This window comes from Haplochromis burtoni, unplaced genomic scaffold, assembly GCF_018398535.1.
Source record: "Haplochromis burtoni strain Fernald_Lab_line unplaced genomic scaffold, NCSU_Asbu1 Contig_15, whole genome shotgun sequence".
Classification (NCBI taxonomy): Eukaryota; Metazoa; Chordata; class Actinopteri; order Cichliformes; family Cichlidae; genus Haplochromis; species Haplochromis burtoni.
This window is the reverse complement of record NW_024582376.1, coordinates 3,001,915-3,015,960: the sequence shown is the minus strand read 5'-3', so window position 1 is coordinate 3,015,960 and position 14,046 is coordinate 3,001,915. Positions and strand designations below refer to the sequence as shown.

The following is a 14,046-nucleotide window of genomic DNA, read 5'->3' as shown; positions in this document are numbered from 1 at the left end:
CAAAAACCGCCAAGTATGGAATTCTTCCTAATCACCTATCAATATATGTCTTCAACGTTGCCCACATGAGTGCTGAAGTACCCCAATGGTAAAATCTCTACTAGTCCTTAGACAATTTCCTTTCCAGGATCTGACCTAAATTCTCCAAGAACTCCAAATACACTTAACTGCTGTTCATAGGTACACCAATACTTAGAGCCTTCCTCTCATTTCCCCTTTATGTTCTCAGGGGAAAACGCCAACTCAGCAGAATTCAGTGAGGGATTTTTGAGAATTCCCAGAGTGGCCTATTGCTATAAGCAACTACTGTATGGAAAAGGATATTCCAAGGTATCTCTAAAATTTCAATTCCAGAACCAAGCATGTATGTGGAGGCAACCTCAATATATATTAATTTAACTTCAGTTTGTTTATATATACCCAGATTGGGTATATGGTTAACATACCATATACCAAATCTGTGACGCCCTGTGTTGGCAGATCATCTTCTGCTGCCAATTCTGTACAGATTTAAAACAGAAAACAACAACAAAGAGCAAGAGGTCAGAGTCGAACCAGACCACACAGCTCTAGATCTACAACGTGTCTGGCCTCTGTTTTGATACACGGGGATGATTGTGAACTGTCAGAAGGCCAGAATCTGAGGTAAGACACAAGCAAAACCTCACACATGCGCTCACACATACACATACAGACACACATAAGCAATGTCTTACATAACACAGTGAGTGATGGCAGCTGAGGACACAATAATACTGCCTTTGGCATTTGTCCTGTGAAAGTTGGACACGGAGGAAATCGGGTGAGTGGGAGAGAAAACAGAGGGACAGATTAAAAAAAAAGCAATTGAAAGTGAAAGAAAGAGAGAAGATGGGGCAGAAAAGGGGTGAACAAAGACAAGATTTTAAAAAAAAAGAAAGAAACAAGAAAATATTTGTTTGTTTGTTTCGCTACTACTGCCCATGGCCAGAGGCACAATACCCCAAGGGAAAATGTGGCTTTATGTTAATATTGCAGCCCAGTAGAGCTGGGCGATAGAACGATAACGATATGTATCGCGATATAACTTTTACTCGATAGAGAAATTAAGCTATCGCGATAGACCTCGCCGCTCTTGTCCTCTTAAAATAAAAAAAAAAATAAAAAAAAAAAAAGGTCAGCCAATCCAAACTAAGTAGCGCAGAGCCGAACCAATCACAGCCGCAGCGTCACGTCGCGTGACTTGTTACGTACAGCACAAGTGCCAAGCCGCACGTGTGTTTGTTTGGGAAGCAGCCAGCGGTAATGGAGGAAATGAGTGTGCCGACTAGAAAAATCAACCGAGCGTGACCGAAGAGAAAACAGATGATGGTTCCAATGCCGGAGAGATTGTCGAACGGAAGAGCCATAGAAGTTCCGTAGTGTGAAGGTATTTCGGCTATTTCAAGTCTGACAAAAAACAGAGTAGCGTGCACTGTAAATTGTGCCGAAAGCAAGTCTGGAAATACAATAAACTGGTGCATGCGTCACACTGTGCGCCACGTTATTGTTTCGGTGAAATGAATTTCTACAATACTGTTACTGTTAATTCTACTCTCTGCAGTGTTTAAATGCTTACATATACACACAGTTACTGTCCCTCCACACATACGACTCGGTTCTGCTTCTATGCCCCAGCTTTGTTTACTTTTTCCCACCGAGGCTTCTAGACTTCTGATTGGCCAACATTTCTGCACGGTTAGGAATCTAGCGCCACCTGCTGCTTTGGCATGTTCATAGCAGCGTTTTCCTTCATTTCTGCCTTTATGTGTGGACGGGATTATTTTTTAAAACGAAAACGGAAAATCTCCGTTTTCAAAAATACCCGTGTACGTGTGGACGTAGCCTCAGTCTCTGACTGGAAGCGCTAATTCGTCATTCGGCTTTTGTCAGACTAAAGTAACTGTTAAAACTGTTTGAAAAGCTCAGCTATACAACAAGGAGAGATTGAGAATTTCCTTTTAGTTCTCAGTTTATTTGATATTGACAAAAGTTAGTCAGTTTTGTCTGTTCTTCTGTAAAACAAACTAAGATTTATTTTTAGAATTAATATTTTGTTTCTAAGTGGAATTGACAATTTAGTCTGTTTCGTTTGTTCTATTTTGAAACTTAAACGCTTTAGCGGCTGCCTTTTGTGTAGTTTGCAATATTTGCCTTTATTTATCTGAAAAAGTCTCATGTTCCTTAAGTACATCTACCCTGTTGAACTTATTATGGGAAATAAATATTTAAATAAAAACAAGCTGCTGATTATTTCACATTTTACTTGTGAGCAACGGCACATTTAAATCTTACAAATATAGTTATTTGGCTTATATCGTGATAGATATCGTTATCGCCTGAAATGAAAAAAACATATCGTGATATGAAAAAATCTCATATCGCCCAGCTCTACAGCCCAGTCAAAGCCACCCTTATCACCACCGGCATCAACTTCCGGAAAGAAACTGTAATGGGGTGCAAGGGAAAGAAATAATAACAACAGGAGCAAAACAAGAGTAAACATGAGAGCAGCTTTCCAATGCTGGGAATAGCTCCTGGACAGAAAATTAAATAAATGAATGATCATGCTGAGTATGCCTCTAAACTTGTATAGTAGGAGAGAGAGCTAATGACTGTCATGTAGCAATGAGATGTAAAGAAAGCTAATTGCAACTGCAGCATTGAAAGGTGGGAGAGTGTAACAATGCAATTGAATAATGTAGTGCTATCTACTCTCGCTGAAGTTAAATGTGTGACAGTAACAGAATTGGTGTATAGGTTTAAGCAGGGGTTAAACTGGGCTAGGAGTTATCTGATAGGCAGGTTAATACATTATACTGCGTGTCCCTGTGGTGCGTTCATGGCGCGCATGTCAAAACTGTGTTCTCGTTACTTTTGCATCAATCTAACACTACTGAGGAGGACTGAGCATAAATGGACTAATGTCTTCAGGTAAATTTCAAATGCAACTGTTCAAACAGCTCCACAAAAATCACCAGATACAAATGCTTTCTCTGCTACTTGGCATATTATTGTGTCTTTGCAGCTAAATATACAGTTCGTCTGTTTCCCGGGGAGGGAAAGAGTTATGTTTGACACTGTGGTGAAGTTTACAGTAATGCACTATGCTTGACTGGTACAGAGCAGGCTGTGGTGTGAGGTTACATCAAGGGTAGCAGCCATCAATTTAAATTTAAGGTAAGTATGCTGATTAGATTCTCTCACCAATTTCGACCTTTCATAACAGCTGTATAGTGTCTAGAGGTTGAAAATCAGGTTAACATGAAATCTCATATCATGTTGAATTCAGTTTGCTAAATCCACAAAGAGCAGAGCATCTTAGAGCAGCAGCATCACGGGCCAGCTCATCACAACCTGTATAAAAATTAAACTCTAATGGAGCTTACAATGCACATTATTATGTGACTTATTTCTAAGTGATTCTTTTCCACATGTTGCAGCCCTACACCCAATTTTTAAGCTCCCCACCTGCCAAATCCCACTTTAACCCCTGGGTTTAGGTGGGTCTTCTTGCCGCCTCTGTGGGAATAATAGGTGAGAGAGAAAGAATCTCAATTTCTTTTTCCAATTTTTTTTTTTTTTAAAAAACAACAACAACAGCTTTTTATTAGCCTTTTAAACTGTTTCATGTGTAACATAATTAGTGAGCCAATGACATGTGTTAGCTTAAGGTTGTAGCTGTTCTTTGTAAAATAAGATCAAAAATTAAATAAATACACTACTACTACTGTTGATAATAATATTAACACAGTCATTGAAAGAAACGTTGGTCTATAACACAGATGTAACCAGACTACCAGACTGTTAACTAGGGAATCATGGACCATCAATGCAACCGTTTCCTTAAATTCTCATCTAACTTAGGAGTTCGGGCTGAGTGCTGAGGATAACTAGTAAGATGATATGATTGTGATCGTGTGCTGATATCAGAGGCATGAGTGACGACAGCATGATATAGTAAAAAGAGAAAAAAAAATTTCAGTCAAATCTGAGAAATGGAGTTGCAGAATCTGTTTTTTTTTTTTTTTTTTTCCCAACTTTCAGCATCGATATCGTGGCATTTATCCCAATTTCAATAGCAAAGGTACAATGAATGTATGAACAAACATTCCTGCCTTGGATATTTTATTTATTTATTTATAGTTTTTGCTTTTTGTTTTTTAATGATCATGAATTGGGGAAATCATCAAAAAGTGTATTTTGGTTAAACATTAAGAGGCTTGTCATATATATTTGGTCAAAACAAGTCATAGCATAATTGGTTTAGCTTAAATTTCCATGTGCGTAAACTTTTTTTTAATCAAAATAGTCATTTCTACCTAACTATAAATGACTATTTTTCTCATAGAAATTACTGAAATGTAAGTAATGTGATGTAGTTCAGCTGTCTATTGTGTAGGACTGCAACGATTCATCGATGATGGCATGATGATGGCACAGTTCAGAGTCTGTTTGCACGCCATGAAGAAGCAAAGAGGCGGAGCCTCAGGTTGAGGGAAAGAAAACGTGTTTCTAACGTCCAAAACAGCAGCGATGTTCCTGTATGTATGTATACAAAGAATACTTGAGAGCCATTTTGTAAAAGAAAGTCATTTTGTTTGTTTTGTTTTTTTTTAATCTGGGGCTTTAATTTTTACATTCAGTTTAATGTACATATATTATGTATATATATATGTATATGTATGTTATATATATATATATATATTTATGTATATATATATATGTATGTATATATATATATATATGTATATATATGTATATATATATATGTATATATATATATATATATATATATATATATGTGTATATATATATATATATATATATATATAAAATTATTTTTATATATATTTATATTTGATTGTGGTTATGCAGTTAAACTTTAAAAACATTCCAGTTTCTATACTGGAAACCAATGAGCAGTTTATTCTGAAAGACCTGTGTTTTTTCTCTTAAATATTTATTGTTGCTGACTATAAGATAGAAGTATTTCTTATCTGATTACTCAGTTAATCGATGGGATCATCAATAGATTACTCGATTACTAAAATAATTCATAGCTGAAGCCCTACTACTGTGTATTTACATGACAGCTTGTTTTAATAAAACAGTGGGACTAACAAATAATATGCTTCCCACAAATATAGGCCTGATGTAATGTGCATTTACAATAAATAAAGGCCTGATTCATAAATTAAGAAAATATTTCAGCAGCCCTGAAACTACCAATTAGTCCAATGCAAAAACTGTAAAGGAGGGGAAAAAACAACAAACTTGGAGCTACATCCAGAAAGTGAAAAATTATAATGAAAAAATATAATAAAGCTGCTCCATTAGCTTGCCAGGGAAAAAAAGGACTCATTACAAACTAAAATAAACCCGTGAGTTATTTTAAACATCAGAAGCAAAATATCATGGTAGTCTCTCATGCATTGTTTCATGTCCACTTCCCATCATTATAATAACTTCAGACCCATTTCTGAAAGAGCAGGTATGCCAGAGTATCTCTCTTCAAAGCACTTTAGCAGTCAGTGATGCTCTTCTGTCAAAACAGAATACAGCAGGTAAAGACAGCTTTGCATTCTTATGCCTAGATGAAACCTGCCGCGTGTGTCTGCAGCGTGTATGTGTGCGTGAGCGAGACGTGTATGTGTGCATTATGAGGGATAATGGAAGGGAAAAACACTCCCAGATGCATGTGATGCAATTATATCCTTGATTATCTGATTGGGTAATCTACAGACAGGCTGGAGGCGTCCAAGATAAACACAGTGTTGGCAGACTGTTGACCAAGCATAAACCACGACGAAGGACACGCATACAGTCTTACGCAGACACACACACCTGTATTTGAACATGCACTCAACAACATATAGATATTGTGAATACTATTTAAATAATATTCTATTTAAACATTTAAATACTTTAAATGATGAAACATATTTTCCCATAATTTTTTTTAGCTAAAATAAAAAAGCTAACAATTTAAATACATACAACAATAATTAGACTGACTTTAGCCGTTAAGATGTTAATGGTCCAGTTTTAATATGTAAATGCATTTTTTTGCAGGAAATGTTGCCACTGAAAAATAGTTGTTGTTTTTTTTTTCATCAAAACTTTAGAAATATTTTTTACATCACTTTGCAAGCTCAAAAATCACCCTGAACCCACAGTATATTTTTAACAGGTTTTGGAGATGCCAGGATGATCTGATGCCGGTTGTTGAAAAGGTAAATCCCTCGTATTTCCTGATAATTCTGAAAACATTAAGGAGAAGGGCATTCTTTAAGCTAGTTGGGTCACCAGTACTCCAACACTGCTTGTGCTGCTGTGTAGCTCCCAGGTACGTCAGTAGGTGTTAACTAAGTCTGTAAACCCAGGGCACAGCAATGAAAGAAATGCACACATGCCAGCAATTCCTGCATAAATACAGTTTTAAAAATGTACCTCTGCTTATGTCCTCGCTGATCCAAACTGCCCATGCTCTGCGTCCACAGAGTAAAGGGAAAGCTGAACAACAAAGAACACTTAAAGGTGTGATGTGTGAGGTGGCGTGTTGGGTTTTTCGTGAAGGCTTAAACTGACAAATGTCATGAAAGTAAAGTGTGTAAGAGTGTTTACTGTAGGGGAAGAGAGAAGCAGACATACCTGCAGACAGATGTATGGACAGGTCTAGAGTCTGCTTGTCAATGTTGCCCCCTGCCCAGGCCAACCACCCTCCCCTCACCCCTCCTCACCTCACACCAAACATATTTTGGAGCTAAAACACACCATTGAATCGAGTAACAAGGCAATCCTTGTCCAGCGCCACCAAACCTCATCTGGACAGCCAGCAGGGAAGCCACTGTATGTGCGTGTGTGTGTATGCGCGTGTACAGTATACAGAAATGACCAGAAAAGGTTAAAATTATTTGCTGTTGCTTTTAAAGAGCAAGCTGTGGAGGCCACTCTATTGCACACACTTTCTTTTGCTCTTGCTCTTTTCCCCCTGCCCTGTGTTCTCTCTCCCTCTCTCTGGAGGCATGTGGCACTGGGCCATCTTCACCTTACATACGCACAAACACATTAAAAACACATACGCAATAACTGCCAGGCAAACTATAAGCAGTCAGTATGAACTTGCCTCAGCTGTGTGTGAGTCCATGTGAGCGTTCAGAGCAAAGGTGTGTTTAGAACAGAAGCAAAGAGGTTGAACACGAGGATCAGATAGTTGTCCTTTTACAATCAACACTTAAGCGGAGCTTGGCAGAGAATCTCCTCTCACTCCCACGTTTTGCCTCGCTGTAAACTGCAAATCTTTCAACACTCCTCTTATACCCCACATTAACTCCAGCTACCCCCCACCCCCAGCTTTTTAAAGCTCTTTGTCACGCACACACACACACACGCGCGCGCGCACATATTCACCCATGTCTCGGTGCTACCCATGGATAGATACACCCTGTCCTGATTCAACTCTTTCAATCACTTTTCTTCAGGAAGTCTGTTTTCACTGTTTTATCACTATGACTACCTTCCCTGTTTTTCAGTGTGTCTTTTTAATAGTAAAGGAGTATATATGTTTATAACTGAAATGTAGTGATATATAAACAGTAATATCTAATCAAGACTGTTAAGTTTCCTGCACACACTTTTTCACTTTATGCACAAATATAACCTTTTGGGTTTTTTTTCTTTGAGGTACTTAAATTACTGCTGTTTAAATGTTACTATAATCTAGTAGAAAACACTCTAGAGCTGCTCAGGTATAGCAAAAAAATTTTTTTTTATGTATAGATATAGTAATGTGTGAAAGTCTTGAGCCAGCCCTCATTATTTTATATTTTGCATGCACTGAGTCAGACATTTCTGTAAAAATTTAAAGTGGTCTCGAGCAATAGTTCTCCAGGAGATTGACTTCCTTTTCACTCATTTTCAGTCCAACGTGGTCAGTACCTGACTATGTTGAGAGGATTTCATTAAGCCACTTAACCTCAATTTCAATAAATTTGAAATTGGAACTGAGAATCCCTCCAAATTATGGAGATAGAAACATATGGTCAGATTTTCCAGTACCATCTGGGAAGTATTGGAATGGCAATAGCTTAATTTTTCAGCATGACAATAATTCCAAACATACTGTCAGTGCAGTAAAACCATACCTGGATAGAAAAGACACAGTGGAATATTATCAGTCCTGCACTGGCATCCCCAGAGACCTCAACATTACTGAAGCAGTGTAGGATGACTGACAGAAGACAGAACAAAAAGGCAGTCACCATCCAAAGAAGAGCTTTGAATGTCCTTCAAGACGCCTGGAGAACTATTCCTGAAGATCACCTAAAGAAATTACAAGAAACCATGCCTAAGAGACTTCAGGCTGTCCTGAAGAATAAAGGTGGTCATACCAAATTTTAGAATTTTAAACTCTTTTTACCTCATACACTGTATTTCTATGTATTTTTGCACAATGTTCAATAAACTGCCGCACCTTTTCCCATTTTCCTAACAAAGAATAAAGAAATGGAGAGTGGCCCAAGACTTTTCCACGGTGCTATATGTTTTCATAATCTTTTCATCTACTATACACAGCACAGTAAGTCCAACATTTTTTCAGGTGTACTGTGAGATAAATCAATGACATACACAACCTTGCACAGCCTTATTATCTAATGGCCCAGGCTGATTGGAGAATTGCAACTCTCAGGTCATGCAGGCCTAAAGACCGATCAATGTTGCCCTGATAACTGCCGGTCCTTAGAGAAATACATGCATTCCCCGACGGCTTAGCTTGCTGGTCCCACAGAGGGCGCTGCACTAAAAACCTCCTTGTGATTTCTTTGGAGGCCAGCAGATTAGCACGGCCACCTTCAGTTTTCATGGAAGACTCCAATTCGTCTGTAAACACTCACTAACTTATCATAGAGCACCAGTGAGATGCAACCCGGAAACAGCATCCGTTCCCCTTCAAAGTAAAAGTTGCAACTTTTGAAACATGTTGGTTTTGGTGGTAAGGCACAAATTCTACACTGAAGGTGAAGCTTCTCTGTTTCCAGTTTGCAGTAAATATACATATAGGAAAATGAACACACGTGAAAATGGCAGGGAAGCTCAGCTAACCATATTAAACAGCTACACTGACATCAGGGAATTGTCTAATTATTATGGAAGTGGCTATTTCTATAAATACAGTTGCTGTTTACAGGTGACATCTGCAACAACAATAAATAACAAAACATGAGGTATACTCAAACCAACAAGCCCACAACTCGTGTTTTTTATAGCGTCTCAGTTTGTATACGGTTTATTTGTCCTAATAACAAGGTTCACTGAACCATAATCCTATTATATTTGCACTGCAAAGCTTTAACACAGTTTCTGATATTGTACAGTCATCTGTGCTTTTACTGGCAATTATTGAGAAGATAAAAACTTGCTGTATTATCTATGCATTTTAAATTATTTTAAAAACTCTCCATCATTATCCTATAAAAGAAAAAATACTGTATGTTAAGACTGGATGCCATTCAGAGTAAGAGCGCTCTGGCGACTGGAGCTGGTTGTGTCTCCCTGGAAATGTATGTGCGTCAGTGAGAGAATGTGGGCCTTCCCTCAAATAGATTTCAGAGCACATGTTTCTGCTTTAGAATCTGTCTCTCTCCCGCCTTTCCCCTCCTGTTTGACACAGATACTTTATATGGTGAAGAGATTATGAAAATGATTTGAACAAGAGAGCAACCTTAATCGTGATATAAAGTAGTGAAATTAGCCTCGGGTGAAACAATGTGCAAATATTTCAGTAAACCCATATTGCTGCTATGCAACTGAAAAAGCAAACACCGCCATAAAAAAAATAAATAAAATAAATGTAAATATTACGCTGCTTATCGACATACTTATGGTTGTTGTCATGTTGCACACAGCAAGTGTTTGTCAGCTGCATGCAACCCAACAAACAAAATACTATTCCCCAAAATCCCCCATCCCACTGAGACCCTGGCTAAAAGACAAACAACTCCTGTCAAAACACAAGGCCTCTGTGTGGAGCTGATCCAGAAGGATCATAATGGATGTTAAAATCATCAAATATTATAAACTCCTTTGTATGGACAGCAGAAACCAACAGGCTTTAATGTAGTGGTGCATCAGCAGGAGAATTAATCCCATTCACTTTAGAGAAAAAAAAATACTGAAATAAAGCCATGGAGCTGAGCCAATGCTATTTCCCAGCTTCCTGTTCAGCAGAGTGCCTGTCTTGCCTCTGGCTTGGCAGGCTGCACCAGCCTGCTTCATAAATACTGCACAACCAACGCTTGATGAAAACGCCCGCTTCTCTCAGGTACAACTGCACTCTGGAGAGCTTCATTTTCTACAGTATGGATAAACTGTGAGCATCTGTGTTAAAGAGAGGCTCTGAGATAAAGGCCGCAACCTCAAAAATGTGCTTGATTTTTAATATAACCTCATTTTGCTTCTGGAAATTTACCTATGTAATGTGTGTGGCTAAAACAAAAAACCCAGTGCTAACCCCAGGTGGCCCTCCGGTGACCTGGTGGAAGTTTAAGAGGTTTAAGAGCAATCCAATTGCTTTGAATTTCTTTCTCTTTTTGTGGCGTACATCTGTGTCCGTGCGTCGGTCCTACAGATTACACCCAGTGAGAAAAGGTTAAAAGAGGACGCGCTGTCCTCAGCATCTGGTCAGTTAAAAAAATTTTCATTGTTTTTTTTTTAACTCTCAGAATTCAATTTGTCACTATTCCTGTTCCAAACATGGTGACCAGAATGGGTAATGGAGCTCTTCTAATAGTACAGATAGTCCACTAACTCACTGTTCCCTAGATACCAATTAGCAGTGAACATCCCAGCATCACGAGTCAGACAGCTGATGTGGGAACAGCTTGACGTGAGAGAATGAAACTTGTGTGTTGGGACAATGTGGGTGAGTCCAGATTAGTAAACTGTGAAAGGTGTATTCCCTTTGCTATTTTGGGGCACTTGGTGGCTCACCATCACCCACACTGAGTTCATCTCAGGTAAACACAAATTTTAGGCTTCTGTGAGACAAAATGTATCTATGGCAATTCAGTCTAACATGGATATATAGCTAATTATAATAATGTTTCATAATGCAAAAGTCAGGAAGGAAACATTCTTTTTAACAGGGCATTAATGAATGTTTTGATTCTCATTAAAAACATCAAACAGTCTAAGTAAAATCCAAAATTACAGAAAACAGCACCTGTATATTTTTCTCCAGAAAGCAATATGAGGTACGCTCCCTCTTCCACAGGACAAATATAAATAATAGAAAGCTACAAAGTGTGTACAAAGTACCAAGGTTTTTGTGTAGACGTACAGAAAGCACCATCATCCACTGTGATTACACCATAAACCAAGCATTTAACTGCTACTGTTAAGCTTTTCTTTCTCTGCCATGTTTCCTTTCTCTCTCTATTCTCAAAATCTACAAATGAGATCAGGGTAAAGTTGAAGAAAAAGAGCAGCGTAATCAGGATTATGCTGCTTCTAGCTAAGCCATACACGGGTGACTGTGACACAAGCTCACCCACTCGGGATGATCACCGAATCCCCACTGTGAAAACACCAGCATGCCTCCCTATTACTATGCACCATGTGGTGACACTTTCAGTTGAAAATGAGTGGCTTCATATAACATTCATTTTATCTCAGCTTGCCGGTGTAGGACATAAGAACCAAAAAGAAGGAGGGGGGCAAAGACGGGCGAAGAACATTCAAACAAGGTAGCATCCATGAGTGTGAAGGGATGGATGTTTGGAGGTTGGAGCACTGTTCTAAGAAGAAGGCACCATCTGTGATATATTAAAAACTTAACATTACTCAACAAGTATTTTTTAAGTCACATTAAGTTTTAATCACATTAAGTCACATTATTTTTTATGTATGTTTTATTAAAATTTCCCGGTTTTAGTATATATATATATATATATATAATCACAAGCTGTGAGCCATTATTCACAATCCCTTATGCTGCCATAAAGATAATATGTGTAAAAAGTCTGACACGGCACCACGGGCCTGCAAGCTGGAGAAGCAGAGGCTTGCAAAAATATTTACATGTGACTTCACACCTATACACGCGAATACAGACACACACACACAGGCACGCGGTAACTTGGCGTGATAAATACACCATCCATTTCCTTATCAGCAGCCCCAAACAGAGCACAGCACAACTATGATGACCAAATGAACAACGTCAGAGTAGGCTCAAGGTAAACATCGGTGTTTAAAGGGATGTACAGGATCGTGAAATTCAAAAGACCAAAGCACCAAAATACTACATTAACAAGCATCTTGGGAAAACACAGATGTGGCCCTGCATGGAGCAAACAGGTCATCAAAACAAGTCTTATTATAGTGTCTTCGGCCTATTCCGTTTTGGCCCAATGTTAAAAAAAATGCACGTAAAGCTCTCACACATGCCATCAGAGAAAGAGGGGGACTCGAAAGTATTACATGCCAGTGGTTGAAAGTTCCTAAGCAAATCAGTAACAAAACATCCAGTAAGGTCCGGTCCAAAGTTGCATCTTACCTGGTCCCGCGGAATGCAAGGCAGCGAAGTCCTGCGGTGGGACTTGCTGTTGCTCTGACTGTGAGCCATCATTTCCGAGGCCGCTATGGAGCTGGACCTCCGTCTCCTTTTGAAGACAGGGATGTCCTCCTCCTTCGCCCCGGTCACAGAGCCACAGCACCCCGTCCCGCTGGTCCCTGAGGCCGGCAAGAGCCGGTCAGCATACCTCGCAAGCAAAACCCCCAGCAGCCCCAGCAGGTAGGCCAGGTAGGGTCTCCAACTGGCCCGGACTCGACTCAGGGAGACAAGTGAGACGGTCCTGATGACGCTAATGAAGACGAGGATGGACACTCCCTGACCCAGCCGGACGACCAGCAGAGCCCCGCTGCCTAGGCAGCCGAGGACTACCAGGGTTGCGGAGAAGGACAGCAGCTGCTCCTCGGCGCCGCACAGGAGGGAATGCGCCGCGGCTTCGCCCAAGTGGCACACCGCTAATAGAAACAGCGCGGTGCGGATGAGTACTCCGCAGCGAATCAGATACAGCCCTACCCAGAAGAAGGCACATACGAGTGTAAAAGCGGGGGAGACGCAGTAACACACGCTCAAAAGCAGCTCGACAGCGCAGCCCGCCGCGAAATGAAGACGAGGGTCGGATCCGCTGCTATTTCCGTTGGTCCTGCTGCCTGCATCCCAGTCGACCAATCTGAGCAGCAGAGCGAGAGTAACGGAGATGGAGGCAACGCAGACCGCAGACGACACTCCTCGGCAAGTCCATGTCACGGCGAGTCTGAGCCACGACGACTGGCACCCTGCGTCCTGGAACAGCGGGGTGACACATGTCTTCACGTAGCCGTTGCGCTCCAACGCCGCCCGGGGATATTTTTCAGGAGCGCTCCTTGATGAACCTCCGTCTGCCTCCAAGGCCATCGTTATCAGTCAAGCGGCATAAAAGAGATAGATTTAGTCCCTGTGTGGGTGTTTTAGTTTGCACATACCACCAATAACTCTTTTTATTTTATTGTATTTCTGTGCACCAAAACTCAGGACCACCCCAACTCTAAAGTTTGCATATTATTTAAAAAGCGCAAAACTGAGAGGTCTACACAACTTTTCATTTAGTTTGGTGCTTCAGGACGTCCCTGTTATATTTGTTCCACTATTGGGTTGACTGTGTTAGTCAAGCAGTGAACCAAAAAAAGAAAGAAAAAAAGGCAACCCCTGGCGTTTCACACATCTAGGCCACTACCCCAACTCCTCTACATGGTTTTTCTCTCTCCTTTCCCTCAACCTCTCCTCGTCTCTCTCTCTCTCCCCTCCCACTAGAAATTATCCCCCTTTTTCCTTTTTTTTTTTTTTGCCGCTCCGGTGATTCCTCCATCACGTTTTGGCTCTTCCCCTCCTCCGTGTGTTTCTGCTGTTCATTCTGCAGGCTGCGGTCTCGCCCTGGATGTGACTCAGTTCGCAGTGGATGGATGCCATGTTTATACGAA

The 14,046-nt window shown here is 40.2% G+C and overlaps 1 protein-coding gene across 1 annotated transcript in view; it reads right to left on the bottom strand.

Moving 5' to 3' along the window:
• The window catches only part of LOC102304823 (cGMP-inhibited 3',5'-cyclic phosphodiesterase A), a 63,142-nt gene extending 49,322 nt beyond the window's left edge, over positions 1-13,820 (bottom strand). Inside the window, exon 1 of the mRNA XM_005915927.3 lies at positions 12,578-13,820. Coding sequence (XP_005915989.1) covers positions 12,578-13,483 — 906 coding nt within the window. The 5' untranslated portion in view covers positions 13,484-13,820. The remainder of the gene's footprint in view (positions 1-12,577) is intronic.
• Positions 13,821-14,046: the final 226 nt, after the last annotated feature.